This window comes from Scatophagus argus, chromosome 23, assembly GCF_020382885.2.
Source record: "Scatophagus argus isolate fScaArg1 chromosome 23, fScaArg1.pri, whole genome shotgun sequence".
In the NCBI taxonomy this organism is placed as follows: domain Eukaryota; kingdom Metazoa; phylum Chordata; class Actinopteri; family Scatophagidae; genus Scatophagus; species Scatophagus argus.
The window spans coordinates 2,412,731-2,430,530 of NC_058515.1; the positions used below are offsets into that span (position 1 = coordinate 2,412,731).

The 17,800-nt window shown below is 40.2% G+C and overlaps 1 protein-coding gene across 14 annotated transcripts in view; it reads left to right on the top strand.

Annotated features, from left to right (window-relative positions):
- The window catches only part of ablim2 (actin binding LIM protein family, member 2), a 78,352-nt gene that overhangs the window by 49,006 nt on the left and 11,546 nt on the right, over positions 1-17,800 (top strand). For 3 of the 14 annotated variants that reach the window (XM_046379958.1, XM_046379957.1, XM_046379962.1), the window contains 9 exons: positions 4,743-4,830; positions 6,063-6,121; positions 6,870-6,911; positions 7,820-7,897; positions 8,057-8,200; positions 9,558-9,590; positions 10,582-10,699; positions 11,558-11,845; positions 16,507-16,614. In XM_046379958.1, the coding sequence (XP_046235914.1) occupies positions 4,743-4,830; positions 6,063-6,121; positions 6,870-6,911; positions 7,820-7,897; positions 8,057-8,200; positions 9,558-9,590; positions 10,582-10,699; positions 11,558-11,845; positions 16,507-16,614 (958 nt within the window). The other 11 variants (XM_046379964.1, XM_046379968.1, XM_046379959.1 and 8 more) reach the window with 10 other exon arrangements.

The following is a 17,800-nucleotide window of genomic DNA, read 5'->3' on the forward strand; positions in this document are numbered from 1 at the left end:
TTCTCTTTCACTCTCTGTCATTTCTTCCATCACAACACTCTGTTGCATTCTCTCTTCTCATAAACAATTATCAGGTTCCAGTGTCTGGATAACCACAGAAACATAAGGAATGAGATGGGTGCATATGTCTGCATTTCTCTCAGTATGTGTGTTTACGTGTAAATGAAATTACCCACTTCTGTTTACTACAATAGTTTGTGTTTTGGTTGCTTGTGTACTGAGTATGCAGAGGTGGAGTGGTCTTATGATGCCTTGAGCAATCTTTTTTCCCCACTTTTTTTTTTTTTTTGTTTTGTTTTGTTTTGTTTTGGTAGGAGGGAATTTTATTTTTTAAATCCCTGCTTTGACACTGTCAACATTGGAGGATTATTTCTTTCATTTTCTGTAAAAAACATTATCATTGATTTCACTTTATAGCCTGAAAAGATAGGCAGAGGCAGACATGGCAGAGTTTGTGTCAACCTAGAGGAAAATAAAATCACATCATCTGCGTACAACACAATTCCATGCTCTGTTTCTCCCACTTTAATACCTGTTATGTCTGTGTCCTTACAGACTGCCATGGCCAGTGGCTCAATAGCCAGTGTGAACAGCAGGGGGGATAGGGGGCAGCCTTGCCTTGTTCCATGATGTAGCTTAAAGGATGATGACGCGACATCATTAGTTAGTATTTCAGCTTGTGGATTGGAGTATGGAAGCTGCACCCATTTAAGAAACTTCCCCCTAATACCAAATCTCTGCTTAACATCAAATAAATATTGCCACTCTGTCCTGTCAAAGGCCTTCTCCACATCCAAGGACAGTACAGAGTGGTCAGAGAGGCCATATTTTTCAAAGAGAATATTCAGTACTTTGTATTATGGAAGCCCTGTCTATCTTGCACAGATCCATTCTGGTATGGAGGAATCATTCGGGGCAATGGTGGTACTAATCTCTTTGCCAATACTTTGCATGCAATTTTTAGATCATTGTTTAGAAGTGAAATTGGTCTATAACATCTAAATTGAGCTGATCTCTTTCCAAGCTTCAGCAGTAATGAAATTGTTGCTGGGGATCCCCTTTTAAATAAGTATCAATACATACCAAGTAAGGGTGATATTAATTTAATTTTAAGTATTTTGTATATCTCATTTGGAATTGTATCTGCCCCAGGTGTTTCACCTTCATTTAAGCCAGATATGACCTTGGAGTCTTGGCAATCTTACTTATGTTCTACTTTCATGACCTCATTCCTTAAAAATGGAAAGAATGGTTTCAGTTGTGAGTTTATTAAATTAAATTAACCTTTGTATATTTATTCCTTCTGAAGGACTCTGCCTTGCTTAATAAATATAGTTCGAATCTTTTGGTATCCTTTCTTATTTTTCAAATGAAATTCCAGCACACAGAGTTGTCACAGTGTATTAGTGCAGAGGCCATTTTCACGTGTGTTGTGCTGCACTTTGAAACAGTTACAGAGAGACTGAGCATTCAAAATGTCACGGCATTTGTTTGAGATCAAAGGACCTGCTTTGTGGGGACGTATTGAGAGTTGATAACTGGAGCTTACAGTGGAGGTTGAATTGAAACTTTGGGTTTCAGTTTATTTATTGTTTTTCCTAAAAGTCACCTGTCATTTAAATAGTGTGAGTAGGTGCTGTGATGTGTCTTTCATTGGAGTTGTTGTTAGGCCTTCTGGACACCAGTATGAGGTTTGCCCACCAAAAGGTAGAGCACATAGCCCAGTACAAAGTGTAGGGGTTGAACAGCTACCTTAGAAATGACTGTAGATTATCTATTAACTAGATGAAGCTAGTGTTCTTTGGAGAATAAGGTAAGTAAGAACCCAAAAATAAAGAAAGATTTGGGGCATGTCCGTCACTGGTCGTGTTATTTTGTGTTACAGACAGCTGTGAACTCATTGGTTGCACATTGAAAAGATGAAAGTTCCTGAGACAAGCAAGACATAAAATCTAAGTAGCAAAGATGTAAAAGCCAAGCTAGTGAGGTTTAGTGTCTTTGGAATGTCCATGAAAAGATGACGGCTCATGCCAATGCCAACAGATTCTGCCACATCCTGTTTGTTTTCTCTCATCTGCCGTGTCATGGCTGTCGCTGCACCCACTGACTACTTGGTTCTTGTGTTTGATGTGTTAAACTCACCAGCTTCGCTGTGGGAGAAAACCTTTAATCAGTATGTCTTGCCATTGTCTTTGAGATGACCCTAGTTCATTTAAAGCATGAGGTCTTGAGTGTGAGTATAAATAAAAGGAAATGTTTTGTAAAAGCTTGAACAGGATATAGATGGAATTTCTTCTGTGTTTTATTAGTCACTGATGCAGCAAATAGGGAAACAAAAATGTAATTTGATTGATTTCGTGAAAGACTAGCCTAGACCAGGAAAGGCAACACTGATTCTGTGTTTGTGCTGTGTCCATGCCCAGCACACCATTTCATTCTTCTAAATGGATCACCTCTCCATTGCCTCACTGGTTTCTGCTGTTGTGAGGGGATGGAAGGGTCATTAGAGGGAGGTAAAAATGCTGGGCAGTTCTTGTCAACTGGCTGCAATGATAAATCCCATCTCTTTATTACGACTAGTGTTTCAAAAGCTCTGCAGGAGTGTCAGCCACAAATCTCCACCCTGGCTGATCAGTTAACCCCATTCAAAAGTAGAACATCCAGTCATCAGGTGTCAAGTTCATCCTCTAATGAACCATCCTCAATTCCTTCTCTTCCCTGATTTATCAGTCCTGCAGGACCTTCAGTATGATAATTTTCTCCTCATGCAGCCTTGGATTCTAACAAAGAAAGGATTTGATTTCAGTGCTATCTCATTTCCTGCTGCCTCATACTTTCCATGTTTGAATTTCAATCCAGTTCCCAAGTTTTATCTCCCGTCTTCCTCTTTTCACTCTATCTATCTGTTCAAGTATGAGCTTTTGGCATCGCTTCCAACAACATTGCTTGCTCTCTCCATCTACTGTCCATTTGGTCCGGTTAAGCAGTAAGCAGGGTGTTATCCAAGAAATAGGGTGTCTACGTCCTGTGTCCTGGTATCCTTCCATATTGAGATGACACACCAAGTGTACTCTGCCTAATGAGGTTGCTGTTGAAGCAAGATGGGATGCTTTGAGAGGGAGAGATCAGATAAGATAAGATGAAAAAACTTTTATTTGTCCCACAAAGGGGGAATTTCAGTGTTACAACAGCAGAGTAGAAGAACAGCACTGGAATAAGAGTTACAGGATCAGAAATATTTAAGATAATAATAAGAAAAAATATAAGAAATCTAAAAATAAACATAAATAGCATCTAGAACTGAGCTACAACGTTCTGCATAAATTATAATTTCTTATGTATTGTGAGGGACTAACAGTAAATGACTAAAAGTACTGCACAGAGAGTCTGACAGCAGCAGGAAGGAAAGACCTGTGGAATCTCTCCTTCACACAGCGAGGGTGAATCAGTCTGTCACTGAAGCAGACAGCAGACAGGGCGTCCTGCAGGGGGTGAGGCTCATGGTCCAGCATAGATGTTAGTTTAGCCAGGACCCTTTTGTCCCCCACCTCCTGCACTGAGTCCAGAGGACAGCCCAGGACAGAGCTGGACTTCTTGATGATCTTGTCCAGCATCTTCCTCTCCCTCTCTGTGATGCTGCTGGTCCAACAGACCACACCATACTTGACGGCGGACACCATCACCGAGTCATATAAGGTCTTCAGGAGTGGCCTCCTCACTCCAAAAGGCCACAGTCTCCTCAGGAGGTAAAGCCTTATTTGGCCCTTCCTGCACAGTGCCTCCGTGTTGTGAGTCCAGTCCAGTTTGTGATTTAGGTGAACGCCCAGGTACTTGTAAGAGTCCACTCGCTCAACGTCCGTTCCCTGAATGTTCACTGGGGCAGGGGCGATAGGCTGGTGTCTGCGGAAGTCCACCACCATCTCCTTGGTCTTCCCCACGTTGATAAGGAGGTGGTTCTGCTGACACCAGTCCACAAAGTCCTGCGTCAGTCCCCTGTATTTCGCGTCGTCATCATCGGTGATGAGACCGACAAGCGCAGAGTCATCTGAGAACTTCTGCAGGACAAAAAATTATTACAGCAGTACGATTCTTTACTCACCAGAACTAATTTCACCCTGAATCTTATCTGCATTTTCTAATGAACTCAGCCTTCAGACATACAGAAAAGATTGTGTCTTTATTCATGTGCATAAACACAAAACATCTTGGGAAATTTTCAGTGTGTTGGGCACTCACCTGTGGAAATGACTACCAGTGTTTTCTTCTTTTTCTGTATATCTACTGCACTTGTGAGTGTTATAACATCAAGTTTTGGGAAGTGTAGCTTGTTTGTCTCTATGTGTAAACCCCATGGATGGATGGGAAATGTCGGACCCAATCTCTTTAGAGCTTGACTCAAACTAAGGATTAAAGTGAATCAGAATTCCTTTATTTATCCCCAAGGGGAAATTCTTCCTTCTTACAGACATTGCAATTTTCCCGACCAAATGAAAAATAAATTAAAATATAGAATAAAATATAAAATATTTATTATTTATATAGACACATGTATACATTTCTAGAGTAAAATGTCAGGATATCTGGGCTTTGCTGCTTCAGTTTTGGGCATATACTGTCTCCTCACATTTATTTAACTGCAATACCAAATTGCCTTAGTATTCCTTTCATAATTCCCATAAAAACACCAAAACCAACAATGAGTGCTACAATATCATAATCTGTTCTTGTTTAATGCTCAACAGGCTGGAGAGAAGCATTACCACCCCACATGTGCCCGCTGTGCTCGCTGTGAGCAGATGTTTGCAGAGGGAGAAGAAATGTACCTGCAAGGTAAAAGCAGTTTAAAATTTTAGGTACCTTCAAAATCTGTCTTCAAGATTTTTAGTGTAGCTCCAAAAAGGGTAGGTACTGTACATGTTTATGCCTAGCAAAAAAAAGATTTAATCCTTAAACACATGACTGTGTATTGTTAGATCAGAAGAAGCACCGAAGCTAGTAATCCACTGGTGACATTTCTTTACTCTGTTCTATTTCTATCCACTCTTTCATTCCTGTATTTATAACCTGTAAACTAACAACACTTATTTTTAGTTTTGATTTCCAGTGTGTTACCATAAACGCAATGCACTGTGGATCCACTTGTTCTACTTGTAACAAAATGGGCTAGCAGCTTGGTGAATGAATCATGCACACATGTTCCTGAGTCACACACTCACAGAGATGCTGTGTTTGGGGCTTTGCCGTGGGTGTTTGATTTACCTCGATTTTTGTTGAACTGTTTAATGTTACTTTAGGGTGAATAGATTTCAGAAAGTTTCTGCCTTAAAATCAAAAGGATGTCACTGAGCAAATGAGTTATGCATGTAGTGTGGAATCTTGATTGGCTCCTTTAGAAGAAAATAGAAAAATGTATACATTTATACAATACATCTTCCTCATATGTAGATGTCCATTGCTTTATCTTTTTTGCATGTATTTTCTTTGCCAAATTCTTTGCAAATTTGTTTTCAAAGCTAAAGTTTTAAAGTAGAGTGAGTTGAAAGTGTTTACAGTATACTTAAGACACAATTAGTATTGTGCCATATTAAAAGCCTACAGACATGCTAGCAGCTCTATCTGGTTGTACTTAGGCATGATGTTGCTAAGTTAAATGCTCATTTTGTATGCTCACAATGTTGATATATTAATGTTTATCCTGTAATGTTTACCATGTACCAATGTTCAGCACCATCTCAACTTCGTGTATGTGCATGCTGGCTTTTGTTAATTAGTACTAACCACACCGTATTTAATCGTAAATCTAAGTTAATTTCACCCAAGTGATAATGATACCAGGTGGAAATTCAGGGACTCACCAGTGTTGTGAGAATTAATTGTGTGAGAATTACAAATGTCTGAACAAAACCTGGTAGCTGCTGAGACTTTTCAGTTTGGACCAAATTGGTAGACTGACTGATCAACTACCATTGCCATCCCTAGAGCCATGATGCTAGAAAAAACACAAATGGACACGTGAGATCATGGAAAAACTGCTGACGGTTCTTGTCTTTGCGTGTCTTCAGGATCTTCTATTTGGCATCCTCCATGCAGACAAGCAGCCAAGCAGGAGGAGAAGAGTAAGGTGAGTGGAAAAGACAGCAAAGCCATAACTGCATACGTGTCAGTAGAGATGAGATACTTGTAATTGTGTCACAAATCCCCAAATAGAACCAAAATGGATCCACATTAGAGCTATTTCGGACAGAGTTGCTGTAAATCAAATGGGAATTGTATTCCCCGTTATCAAAATGGCCACCTTCAGTCTTACTGACTGACTGCTGAACTCAGTTCCATTACTACTACCACCACTACTACTACTACTACTACTGCTACTACTACTACTACTCTGGTTCTGATGGCCATTCTGACGCCACTCGCTTCAGGCCTTCACCAATGCTCCCCCAGTTCTCTGAGATCCCAGTCCTATCAGAGTCAACTAAGGGCTGTTACCTCCACAGCTAACTGAGCTAACTAGCTCACAGCAGCCACAGTTAGCAACAATTAGTCTGGTAATATGCTGTCCCCTATTATTTGGAGTATGAATTTGACAAGTGGCCAATTCTTACATATTGCAACTCTAAGAAGGTCTACCTCCTGTTGTTGCTGCTGGTCCCCTACTGTAATTTGTTGTTGATGTTAGTATTAAAAATGTTCACCAAAAAAGTCACCAACTTCGTTCTAGTAAGCATGAGATCACATCAACTTGTCAACCTCAACACAAACCAGTACATTCAAAGAGGATGTGACTGATCAGTCGCAGTACCATTGCTTGAAAGGTCCTTCTACCATCTCCCATCCTCATTCCTCATTATAACCCATCTCCTTCCTAGAAGCAGGTCCGGATACAGCTCAGTGACATCCCTGAGCAACAGGTTGGTGTTCCTGTATGTCCTGTACCCACCCCAGAACCACTCACGCCCCCACAAACATCTGCTGCATGGGTTGATCATGTGTTGAAAATTTACTAATGTTTGCTTCAGAATGAGTAGCAGAAACCTCCACAGGCCACAAGCAAGTACTAATGACTGATATGTGATGTGTGTACCTGTATTTGTAGGATATATCATCTGTAGCTAGTAAAACTCGACATACAGAGATGATATAACTGATAATCTTGAAAGATGAGAAAGATAATAATGAGTATTTATACACATATTTAATTTGCTCTGAAGTGGAAAGTCTGTTCTCTGTCTCCAACTTGTGTACTTTAACAGCAACTGATGCTCAGGACAGCTTCACTAATAACACCACCATGTATGTGCTGTTTGATCATAATGAAATTAAATGTGCCAACATAAAAACATAAAAAGATCAGTATTTAAAAAATACTTTAATATATTTGTATATGTTTACTTTCCTTGCCAGTGAGGTGAGAATAAATAATAAATGATAAATCTGTCTGGGTGCTGAATACAGAGCTGGAGTCATGGTGTGGTTAGCCTAGCTTAGCATAAAGACTTAAGGCAGGGGGAAACAGCTAGCCTGGCTTGCATTAACTCACTGTCTTGAAGCTTTAGTGTGTTCAGAATGATAATAAACAGATTTAATTGGTTAATTAAAAAAAACAGTCAAAGGATTAATTCACAAAGCTCTGAGGAGATTTAGTTGCTTAAAGGAAAAGAACAAGGCTGATTTGAATTGAAAAATCACAACCAAATATTGCATGAGCTTTAATGAATGAACGATTTGTGCAGCATATATAACATCTCTCTCTGTAAAGTCCCTCAACATATGTGCCTCCGGTATATTTAAACATAGTTGTGTGTTTGGTGTGTTTCAGGTGACCCGCACTTCATCTGAGAGCATCACTTCAGTCCCAGCCTCCAGCGCCTCAGGCTCTCCTAGCAGAGTCATCTATGTAAGACTGCTTCACATTTACTCACCAATAGGGGGCAGCAGCACCACATAGTTCAGCTTTTTCCCACAGCATTCCCGTTTTTAGGATTTGTAGTAATTATTTTATACATATTAACTCAGCAAAGAATGTTAAGTAAGTGTCTTTTCTTTCTGTCCCTAGGCCAAACTAGGAGAGGAGATGCTGGACTACAAGGACCTGGCAGCCCTTCCAAAGACAAAGGCCATATATAACATAGACAGACCTGACATGCTGTCCTACTCTCCATACGTCAGCTATGTATCTGAGGAGAGGCACTACGGAGAGGTAGACTAACCTCAAAACTCTCTGTCTTTCAGTTCTACTTTCTAACTTTATCTCTAATCTAATATTAAATGCTAAATAGGTACATTTACTCAAGTTCTGTACTTAAGTGCAATACTAAGTACAGTAGTAGCAGAGAAATGACAGTAAATAGCTCATCCATCTTCTATACTGCTTATCTGTCAGGGGGGCTGGAGCCTATCCCAGCTAACTACAGGCGAAAGGCGGGATACACCCTGAACTGGTCGCCAGTCAATTGCAGGGCCGACACACAAAGACAGACAACCATACACTCTCATGCTCACACCTAGGGGCAATTTAGAGCAGAGTAGCCAATTAACCTAATGTGCATGTCTTTGGGATTGTGGGAGGAAGCCGGAGTACCCGGAGAAAACCCATGCAGGCACAGGGAGAACATGCAAAATCCCAGACCAGGATTCGAATCTGGAACCCTCTTGCTATCAGGCGACAGTGCTAACCACTGCACCACTACTGCCCCAGTAAATAGCTCATGACCTTTAATTGAGGACTTTATTAGTGACTTGATTATTACTGAATCACCAGAGATTTGTCAGTACCTTTTCATATTAATGTCCTACAACTGCTCTAGTAGTCTATTTTATAGTAGGTTTCTCTAACCAAATTACATACCTTGTTTTTAAGCTAATACCAATATTGGTAAACACGCATATATCATTGAATTATTAAGCATCCCTTAAATGTGCATATAGTGTTTACTTATGAGCCAAGAGATACTCTCATACAAATACATCTGCAAGCTGCACTGGGCTAATAAGCTAATACTGGCCAATATATCAGCAGATATTTTCTAATTTGAATTTTGTATATATCTAATTTGAATGTATACAACATATATTGGTGAGTATGTGGTGCAGTGGAAATAATTGTGTTTTTCAAATTGATTGATGAAAAGATGATTTGATTTTGATACAGATGATTTATTTCCCAGGTTTCATCAAATGAATACCTGATTTGATTTATGATTAATTAAACTCCCTTCTGATTTTTTTCTTTTTTTTTTGCCTTGCTTTGCCATTCATCCCTCACTCACATAGTAAAGTCAGTAACAGTCCTCCATCAGCGCCATGCTTGCTTCTTTCTCACAATCTCACCCATTCCTCTGCGGCGTGCCCACAGTCTTATAGCCCCGATTGTGTAAATTGAACATTATACTTCGAACTCACTTCATTCAGTTCATCCTCCCATCAGGAATGTCCTCACAGCAGACGTCATAACTCACTGACATTAGATATCACTCACGTAGTTGGATGGTAAACTCATATAACCTCATATATGAGTTCGTCCTAATCATTGGCTTTCTCCCCCTCTTCATTTGCAGTCCCCCCAGCTGCTTTCTCCTGCTCCTACTGAGGTAATATAATGCACTATGTCTCACTATGGATGTTGCACCCTCCATCAGTGGTTTCCTGTGGGTGTGATTTAGTGGAGTTAAACATTTAATGTGTCTTTTAATGGTCCATACAAATGTTGCTAGTTCAATTAAAGAAGCTGGCAAGGTCATATGCCTAAAGGAGAATTACATTTAATTATGAGTTTGGTCTTCAGTTCATAGTTTTGGACATGATTGCTGTCAGTAATAACATTGTTCTTACCAGTAATTGCTAAGAATGCCAATTGGTGACATCATCTGTCAGACTGCCATTGGTTCTGGGGCCATTGTACATCTTATACTTGTTTTTGAGGCTGCAGCTGTGTAGGTTTCAGACATCTTAATCATTGCTCACTTCTCAGATGTGGTCAGAGCTTTGAAGCAGTGCGTTAAAAGTAGTGGCCACACAAATAATTGGCAGGGATGACATGGATGAAGCTGTACAGGTTATTGCAGGTTGACTTGTATCATCACATTGGAAATTTCATGTGTCCACCTTCATGGACAAATAAAACAAAACTTTCAACAAGGCTGATCCCAAGTGAGTGTTAATTATAGTTTGTGTGGACTGACCCTTTAAATAGTTAGCCAGAGTTAGACAGGGAATATTCAAATTGAAATTTGTTTGAATTTCATCAGATCATCAGATCTTCTGCCATTTTTATTTATGACATTGTGTGACAGTCATGAAATGAAAAAATGAAAGAAATGAAAAAAAAAATATGTAAAGATGTGACTTGAATGGTCAGTTTTCTAAGCCTCATCCTGACTGTACTACACTGATAGTGATAATGTTGTATTGCCTTGTGCAACATGATTGATCCACGTCATTAGGAAAATATCAGGAATGAAGTCACGCCCGAATTCCTTTTTGCTGCTGTGATGAAACAGTGAGATAATATAATAATCTCAGGAGAACGTGCTGACGTTTTTTTGGTTTTTTTTTCTTAATTTTATCCATTTGTGCATCCAGGGTGATGGGGAGAAATCACCCCGTCAGCGGAGGCCTTCCAGTCCCAGCTCCAACAGCTCCCTTGGGGGCTACGGACGTTATACCCCGTCCCGTTCCCCCCAGAATTACAGCCGACCAGGTATCAGGCTCATACACGTATGACACACAGTCTGTTATTCATGTAATGCTGCTGTTATCTGAAAACCTCCACATTTGTATTTCTGAATATTTTCATGAAAATTCTTTTCTCACATTTATTCTTCTCAGTGAATGATAGGTAACAAGATGGTGGGAGGCAAAGTTCGTTTTCTGTATTTTTAGGAGATGAAATCACAAATGACTCATCATCATTTGCTTCATCTTTTTTTTTTTTTTAGAGATTTCCTGCTGGTGACTCAAAACCAGAAATTAAATGATATGCTCCTTTACAGTTTGATTAAATTTTGATACCCTCATATTACACTGTCCAGACCTTTTGGGTGATTAAAAAACTGCGTTGCTGTCAAGCTACTTAATTGTTTGCTATTTGGCAACATTATCAAATGTAAGACATGTAACATGTCTGTCTGAACACCATGGACTAGCGGCTTCTAACAGGTTTGGACACTTCTGGAGCTCTCCTAAAGCATAGATCTGAATAATTTCTTAAGTTAAGAAAGTTGATGGAAAGGATTTTTATTATCTGCCTCAGATCAGTTATAAATGTCAAGTACTGAGACTTTTTGGTCAGTTATGACTGGTTTCCTTCTCTGAGAAGCTCGATAGCGGCCCTTCAATTTTACCTTTTGAAGAGGATTATAGGGCTTGTTCATAAAATTAAAAATATGCTACTCTTTTGTACATAATTGAAACATTATGATTATATATTAAGATATTATGTGCTGTGTGCAGATTTGCATATTACATTGCAAAAATACTTAACTATAAAGAAACCTAATACCTTCACATTTTTATCCTTTGACTCAACATGTTGCCTGTGATCTAATTGGACATTCAGGGCCAGAGGTATGCCTTGGTGGTAGATCCAGCAGCCAGGCCCGTGACTTCAGTTCTCTCCCTTTGCCTCCAAACCTAATGGGCGCTATTAAGTACCCCTCCACCTGGGCCAGAGACTCATCTTCCCTCCCCATGTACTATTCTGGTGTGGCTGAAGGGAATGTTGGTATTGGTGGGAGTGGAAAGTACTCACCAACACCAGCAGGTGGCGGTGCAGGCTTGTCTTATCACCTAAACCCTACCACCCTGGCCATGCTGCAGCAGCACAACTACATCCCTTACTTCAGAGGTATCAAAGCACGCTGAAACCAAGATCTGGTCTAATACAGACAAAGGACGTTTTGACCAAATTGCTGTTGCAAAACCTTAAACAGAACCATCAGCCTTTTCAAGAGCTTCTAAAAAGCTTATATTTGAAAAGGGACACACAGTGCCCCAAAATCAGGGTTTTCATAGATAGATAGATAGATAGCTACTTTATTGATCTTGAGGGAAATTCAAGCATCAAGTAGCGTGTTACAGCCTAACTGTTAGTAGGAGAGATTTAGATGATAAAACCATACTGATCATAAATAGACTAAACATATTTTAAATAAACTAACATATGCTACATAAAGTATAGTAAAGTGCAAAGAAAGCAGGTCAGCCAGATTGACTGTGTAAAGGTGTTCCCCAAAACAGAATAGAAGACATAAAACTCTTGAAAATCTGTAGCTAAACATGTTTCCACACAGCAGCAAGATGCCAGTCCTTTCTGTATTTGACTGAGAACAAAGGTCCTAAAGAATGGAGTGCTGTGATCCAACCACTGAATAGACTTGACTTGGCATGGGCTATGGTTCACCATCAAATTAACCATGTGTTGGAAATTCATCCTCTGTATCTCTCAGTCTGTTGGTTCACCGTGGACAAATGAATCATAACAGGAAACAAAACATCTGACATTGTGTACATTTTGCATTTGGATCCGTAACCACTGTTTGGTCACTGGTGAAGATTTATTTCTGTTAATTCTTGAAGCAAAACCATGAAACTGTTAATGCTATGCATGATACCACATATCCTTGAGATCAGCATCACAAACCAGCACTGGACACATTCCCCTTTCATGCTGCAACCCTGCAGAAAGGCTTATCCAACAAGCTCCCTTTGCTACCTTCTCTCTCAACCCCTTCAGCGTTCAAACAGGACCCCCTGCCTGATCCTATGCGTACAACATCCCTGCACCTCATTTTACCTCCTCCTAACGGTAAAAACTCCAGTAGTTTTTCTCTTCTTTGTGTCGCCGATCCTCTATTGGAATGGTTAGCAGGTTTTGTGATGTTGTTGTCCGTATCGTGGTGTTTCATGGAGTTCATCCAGGTACATTCATAGGACCACTCAGTTTTTCTCATTCTGCTTGTTCTGTTCACTTGTGTCTGTGGACAGTGTTATTGTTGTGCATGGTTTAACTTGTGTAGTTTGATGTAGACCTGAGTGTGACCCTGATGCTATAGTTTATTTGGTTTTGGTTGGTTTTGGTTGTCAACTGCAAATGTTATCATCACTAAATCTTTATAGCTTTCTTTAATTTTGTGTTTAGGGATATGCAGTTTCGGAAGCATATGCATGTTAGCACAGAGGGTTTTTCAGTTTAACGTTGCCATTATCCATTCAGTGTGAATCACTAGTTTTCTCCATTTTGCATTAGCAAATATAGCTTAGTTTACTGGTAGCAACAGACTTTTTGCTTTTTTAATAGCGTTCAGATTTTGATTTTAAAGTGACGGCCCCAATTTAAAGAGTTTCGACAGCACCCAGGCACTTTCATACAGGGAAATTTTCACTTGTAGATAATCTTTGCCTCAGAAAAGATGTTATTTTTGTGCTATATAGAACCCTGACAGCAGGAACACATTTTTTTGACCTATGATTGCTTGAACCATGGCTGATTTAAAGGAAGCGATAGAGAGTGAAATAGCATGAGCTTCCAACTCAGTATTTGCACAGAAAATCATGAACACGTGTTTCAAGGTTTTGGTGGTTTTTCCATGACAGAGTGGAGAGGATAAGAGGGAATTCTCCTAGGAGGAAGATGAAAGAGAGGAGGGGGAATGAAATAGCCCAAGTGGGCTGAGCCGTAATTTGGGGGTCTGATTGCCAGTTGCAGTGGCATTTTACAGATGAGATGAGACTTTATTGATCCACGAGGGGAAATTTGGTTGTTACAGCAGCCAGCAGAACAAGACAAGTGCTAAAAGTACAGAAAAGATATAAAAAGATATAAAAGATTATCTATAATAATGATAATGATAAAAATAATGAAGAAATACAAGGTTATATTTACAGTACAGCAAATACACAGTCTTGTTCAATCGGTTCCTAAGATCCTGTGAAAGAGAGATATTAGTTTTCATGCAACAAGTTCATGCTTTGATGAGCTATCGGATTTCCTTGGAGGAGTTTCGGTGATATTAAGACTTAAGAGACTCTCAGGTCACTTTTGGAAATTGAGGGAGAGTTGAGGAAAGGAATTGCAAGCTTGAATGTGCTATGTTTTTGTTTAAAATGATCTCCCTGATTCCTTGTTAATGACGCAACCATCTTTTATATCTTATCATTGTGTTATTGGTGTTGGATTAATCACTGGCCTCCACCTTTTGTCAAATGTGTAATCCTTTTACATGAATTATAATGCATCTCCTCCCTAAACTTTCCAAGCCTCCGACACATCCTACTTCAGCTCCATATGTTTTTATGGAGGACCTGCCCTACATTCAGACCTGCACTAACAGTACTGTGGTGTGATCATGCGTGCATTTATGTGCATGTGTGCGTGATTGTGTGTATGTATAGGAGATCACTGGGACCAGCACTAACAGCACTGCTGCGTGAGTCAGTGATCTCACTCATTTGCATCCAGATTGCTGCCCAGGGTTCCTCGGAGGGTGAAGAGTGTGTGTTCAATCAGTTAACACTCTCTTAGGTTCACCCCCAGTCTCTCTCTCTGTTTCTTCCTCAAAGCTCTGGATGTAAAGTGTTTGTTACTCTTTGGCCTTCAGGGTGTCAGTGACTTCATCACCCAGCCTGCCTGTGACATAACACAATGGGGTGGACCCTTGGTTGTTGTCATAGATACAAAACACATACATACAAGCAATCAGCAGAATGTGAATGTATGTGACGCTAACAACAAAACACAAATGGACAAATGTAACAAACCCCATTATTTTGCCATTATCTTTTGTTATTTTGCAGTGAAAACTGTTACGTGATGAGAACCAACCACTCATTGACCTAGTGCAGAAATGTTTTGCAAGAATTAAATATTTAGCTCTCTACTAGAGAGCTGGGGGATATTTTACAGTTCAAATGAAGTGCTGTACAGAACAGCACCAGCTCCTTTTCGCCAGCTGTGTCTGAACATTTCTGAGGACTTTCCAAAACCAGCAGTCCTGTAGGTGTGAAAATGGGCTGCTCAAGAACTCTGCAAGGTCTGCGTGATTCTCTGCAGTGGCTTCAATTAATCACTTCAGCAGCTTCAATGCAGCATAAAGTAGATTGTGCCATAAAACAGTTCAGCTTATCCTGTGCAAATTCACAGAGGACTGACCTCATTCCAGTTAACTTTGTGCAAAGAGTCATGTGCAATCATGTACAGTCATGTAGGTCAGCTGTCTATCACAGGGCTGACAACCAGTCACACTCACACCTAGAGGCAGTGGAGGCTTCACACTCCACATCCTTTGGTCCCTTTTTGTCAGTGGATCAGTCTGAAAGTGACGTTCAGTCTCTTTAGGATTTAACAGACGCTTCAGAAATTGTACGTCTCACTGAAGAGTTACCCCCACCCCTTGAGGAGACTAGTGGCAATTCCTGCAACTATTCGCTCTGATGGAAAAAGTGAACGTGGGCATATATTATTCTTTTGACCCAGTCACCAAAAATGATTTTTCACAAACCACATATCTTTTAAATTTGATTTGGAATTTTTCAATTCTGACACCAAAATGGCATTTTTCAGACAGACAAATTAGAAAGTAATTAACTTTGTCTTTGCCTCAGCAACATACTCTCATGAAATCTGGAGATCTCTAGCAAACAAATTAAGCTAGCAGATAAATCTAGTGTTGCTTTGGTTCACCATGGACAAGCAATAGCCGCCAGTAATGTATTGGTGTTAAAAATGTCCAGTGATGAATGGAGATGAAGTGACAGGCCCGCTTAGGAGACAGGAAGTGTATGACATGTAATACCACTGGCACAGATTGAAAGGGTCATCTTTACACAGATCAGTACCTTCAAGTCTCAGGCCATGTTTTGGTGGACTGCTCGATGCAGGTAAAACATAGCAGTTACCCCGAGTGGAAGCATTACAGTGTTGTGACTGCAAGTTACAAACATCAGCAGAAGTAATTCAGTCTTGAATTAGTACTGTTTTTGTCAAGAGGTGAGCTATGAAGGAAAGGTATCGATTTACTGGTCTTCATTCCATCCCTCATCCAATCGTTGGGTGAAAGAAACAAAACTGGAGATATATGTGGCCAAAGACAGCTTTGTGCAAAGGATGGGTAGTCCTTTTTCAAAGTGGTGATTCCCATGGGCATTCTGAGGATGTTGATGGATGGAAAGAAGGATGTTTGGGCTGAGGCTCAACAATATCTATACAATATCTATGGTAAATAGGTAGCATTTACAGTTCAGGATGATTTTTGTGTCTCATCATTTAACAGGTCACCAAAATCTCAGTAAAATTTTTCAAGACAATCTTTCAATACTGTAAATACAGTAAATGGCTGGGTTATCAAGTCACCTACATTATTGTAATATTCACAGCTTTGTGTTTGAGATTTATCAATATGTTTACCTTAACACAGCCTTTTTGCTTCCCCAATGCCCTTTGTTTACTCCCAAACCTTTTCCTTTTTGGTTTTTGTATCCAATGCCCACCCTACTCTGTCCCCAATGGAGGTAGTGAAAGTGGTCGGAGTACCCCAAGCTTATCCACCTATTCTGATGGAAAATCCCCCACCTCTGCTTCTACCTACGTGGCTGCTCCCCGGCATTTCCACATACCAGGTAGGCCATATCTGCACTGCTTGCTTTACAACTCAACTTTCAGTTCTTCCTGCATCTTTACGCATTCTATGGAGGAGGCAGTCATTAGTGACACAGAGGCGAATTACGGCATGAGCTATAAAGTTATAGCAAATAACAAAAGCCTTCCAAAAATGTTGACACCAGAGGTTTCTTACAGGTGTAGTACCACCAGTAACATGTAGCTGAAAAGCATTATTTCACTGGCCTCCTGTAGCTGACGATTTTACGTCTGTTGCATCTCTAAACTACTGAACGGGGATTACTATGGAGGATTTTTAAGTGGTGTGCTTATTCATGTTTCTCAATAAGTTAAATGTTTTGTGCAGAGTAAACCTTTAATTTTCCAATACATTGGAGCTCCTTCTTTCCAAGTACATGCAGATGAGTCTTGTAAAGCTGTTGTCTGTGGGAGAGTGGGCCTCGTGCATGAACATTTTTATATTCTTATCCTAAACCTCTTAGCCTTTGTAAGGTTTGCTCATATGAGTGTTTCAATTCTGATTTAGCGAATCATCTTACTGGAACAGTTTACCAGAAAATGAAAAATCCAACATTATCTACTCACCCCTATACTAATGGAAAGTTGAGTGAAGTTCTGTAGTCCACAAAACATTTCTGGAGCTTCAGAGTAAAACAGCACTCTAGCATTTTCCTAAGGAAGCCGATGACTTGTTTTAAAATGTAAAGAAAACGAAAGAAAACCACTTGTCTGGCATCTTATCTGGTGGATAGTGCTGGATAAACACCAGTGTGCATGCAGAGTGAACTGTTCCACAGAGGATGTCATCACCACTGCACTCCACGCAGCCCTGACACATATGGTGAAGCACAACAACTATGTGAGCATGCTCTTTGTGGACTTCAGCTCTGCATTTAATACAGTCATCCCAGGCAAACTGGTCAACAAACTGAACACCCAAAGCCTTGACTCTTCACTGTGCTCATGGATCATGGACTTTCACTCAAACAGATCACAGCAGGTAAGAATAGGCCACCACACCTCCTCCACTCTCATCCTGAACGCAGGAACCCAGCAGTGTTGTGTGTTGAGTCCGATCCTCTATACGTGTTCACTCATGACTGCACCCCCATCCACTCTTCCAACTCCATAATTAAGTTGCTGACGACAGATCAGTAGTGGGATTGGTCTAAGACAATGATGAGA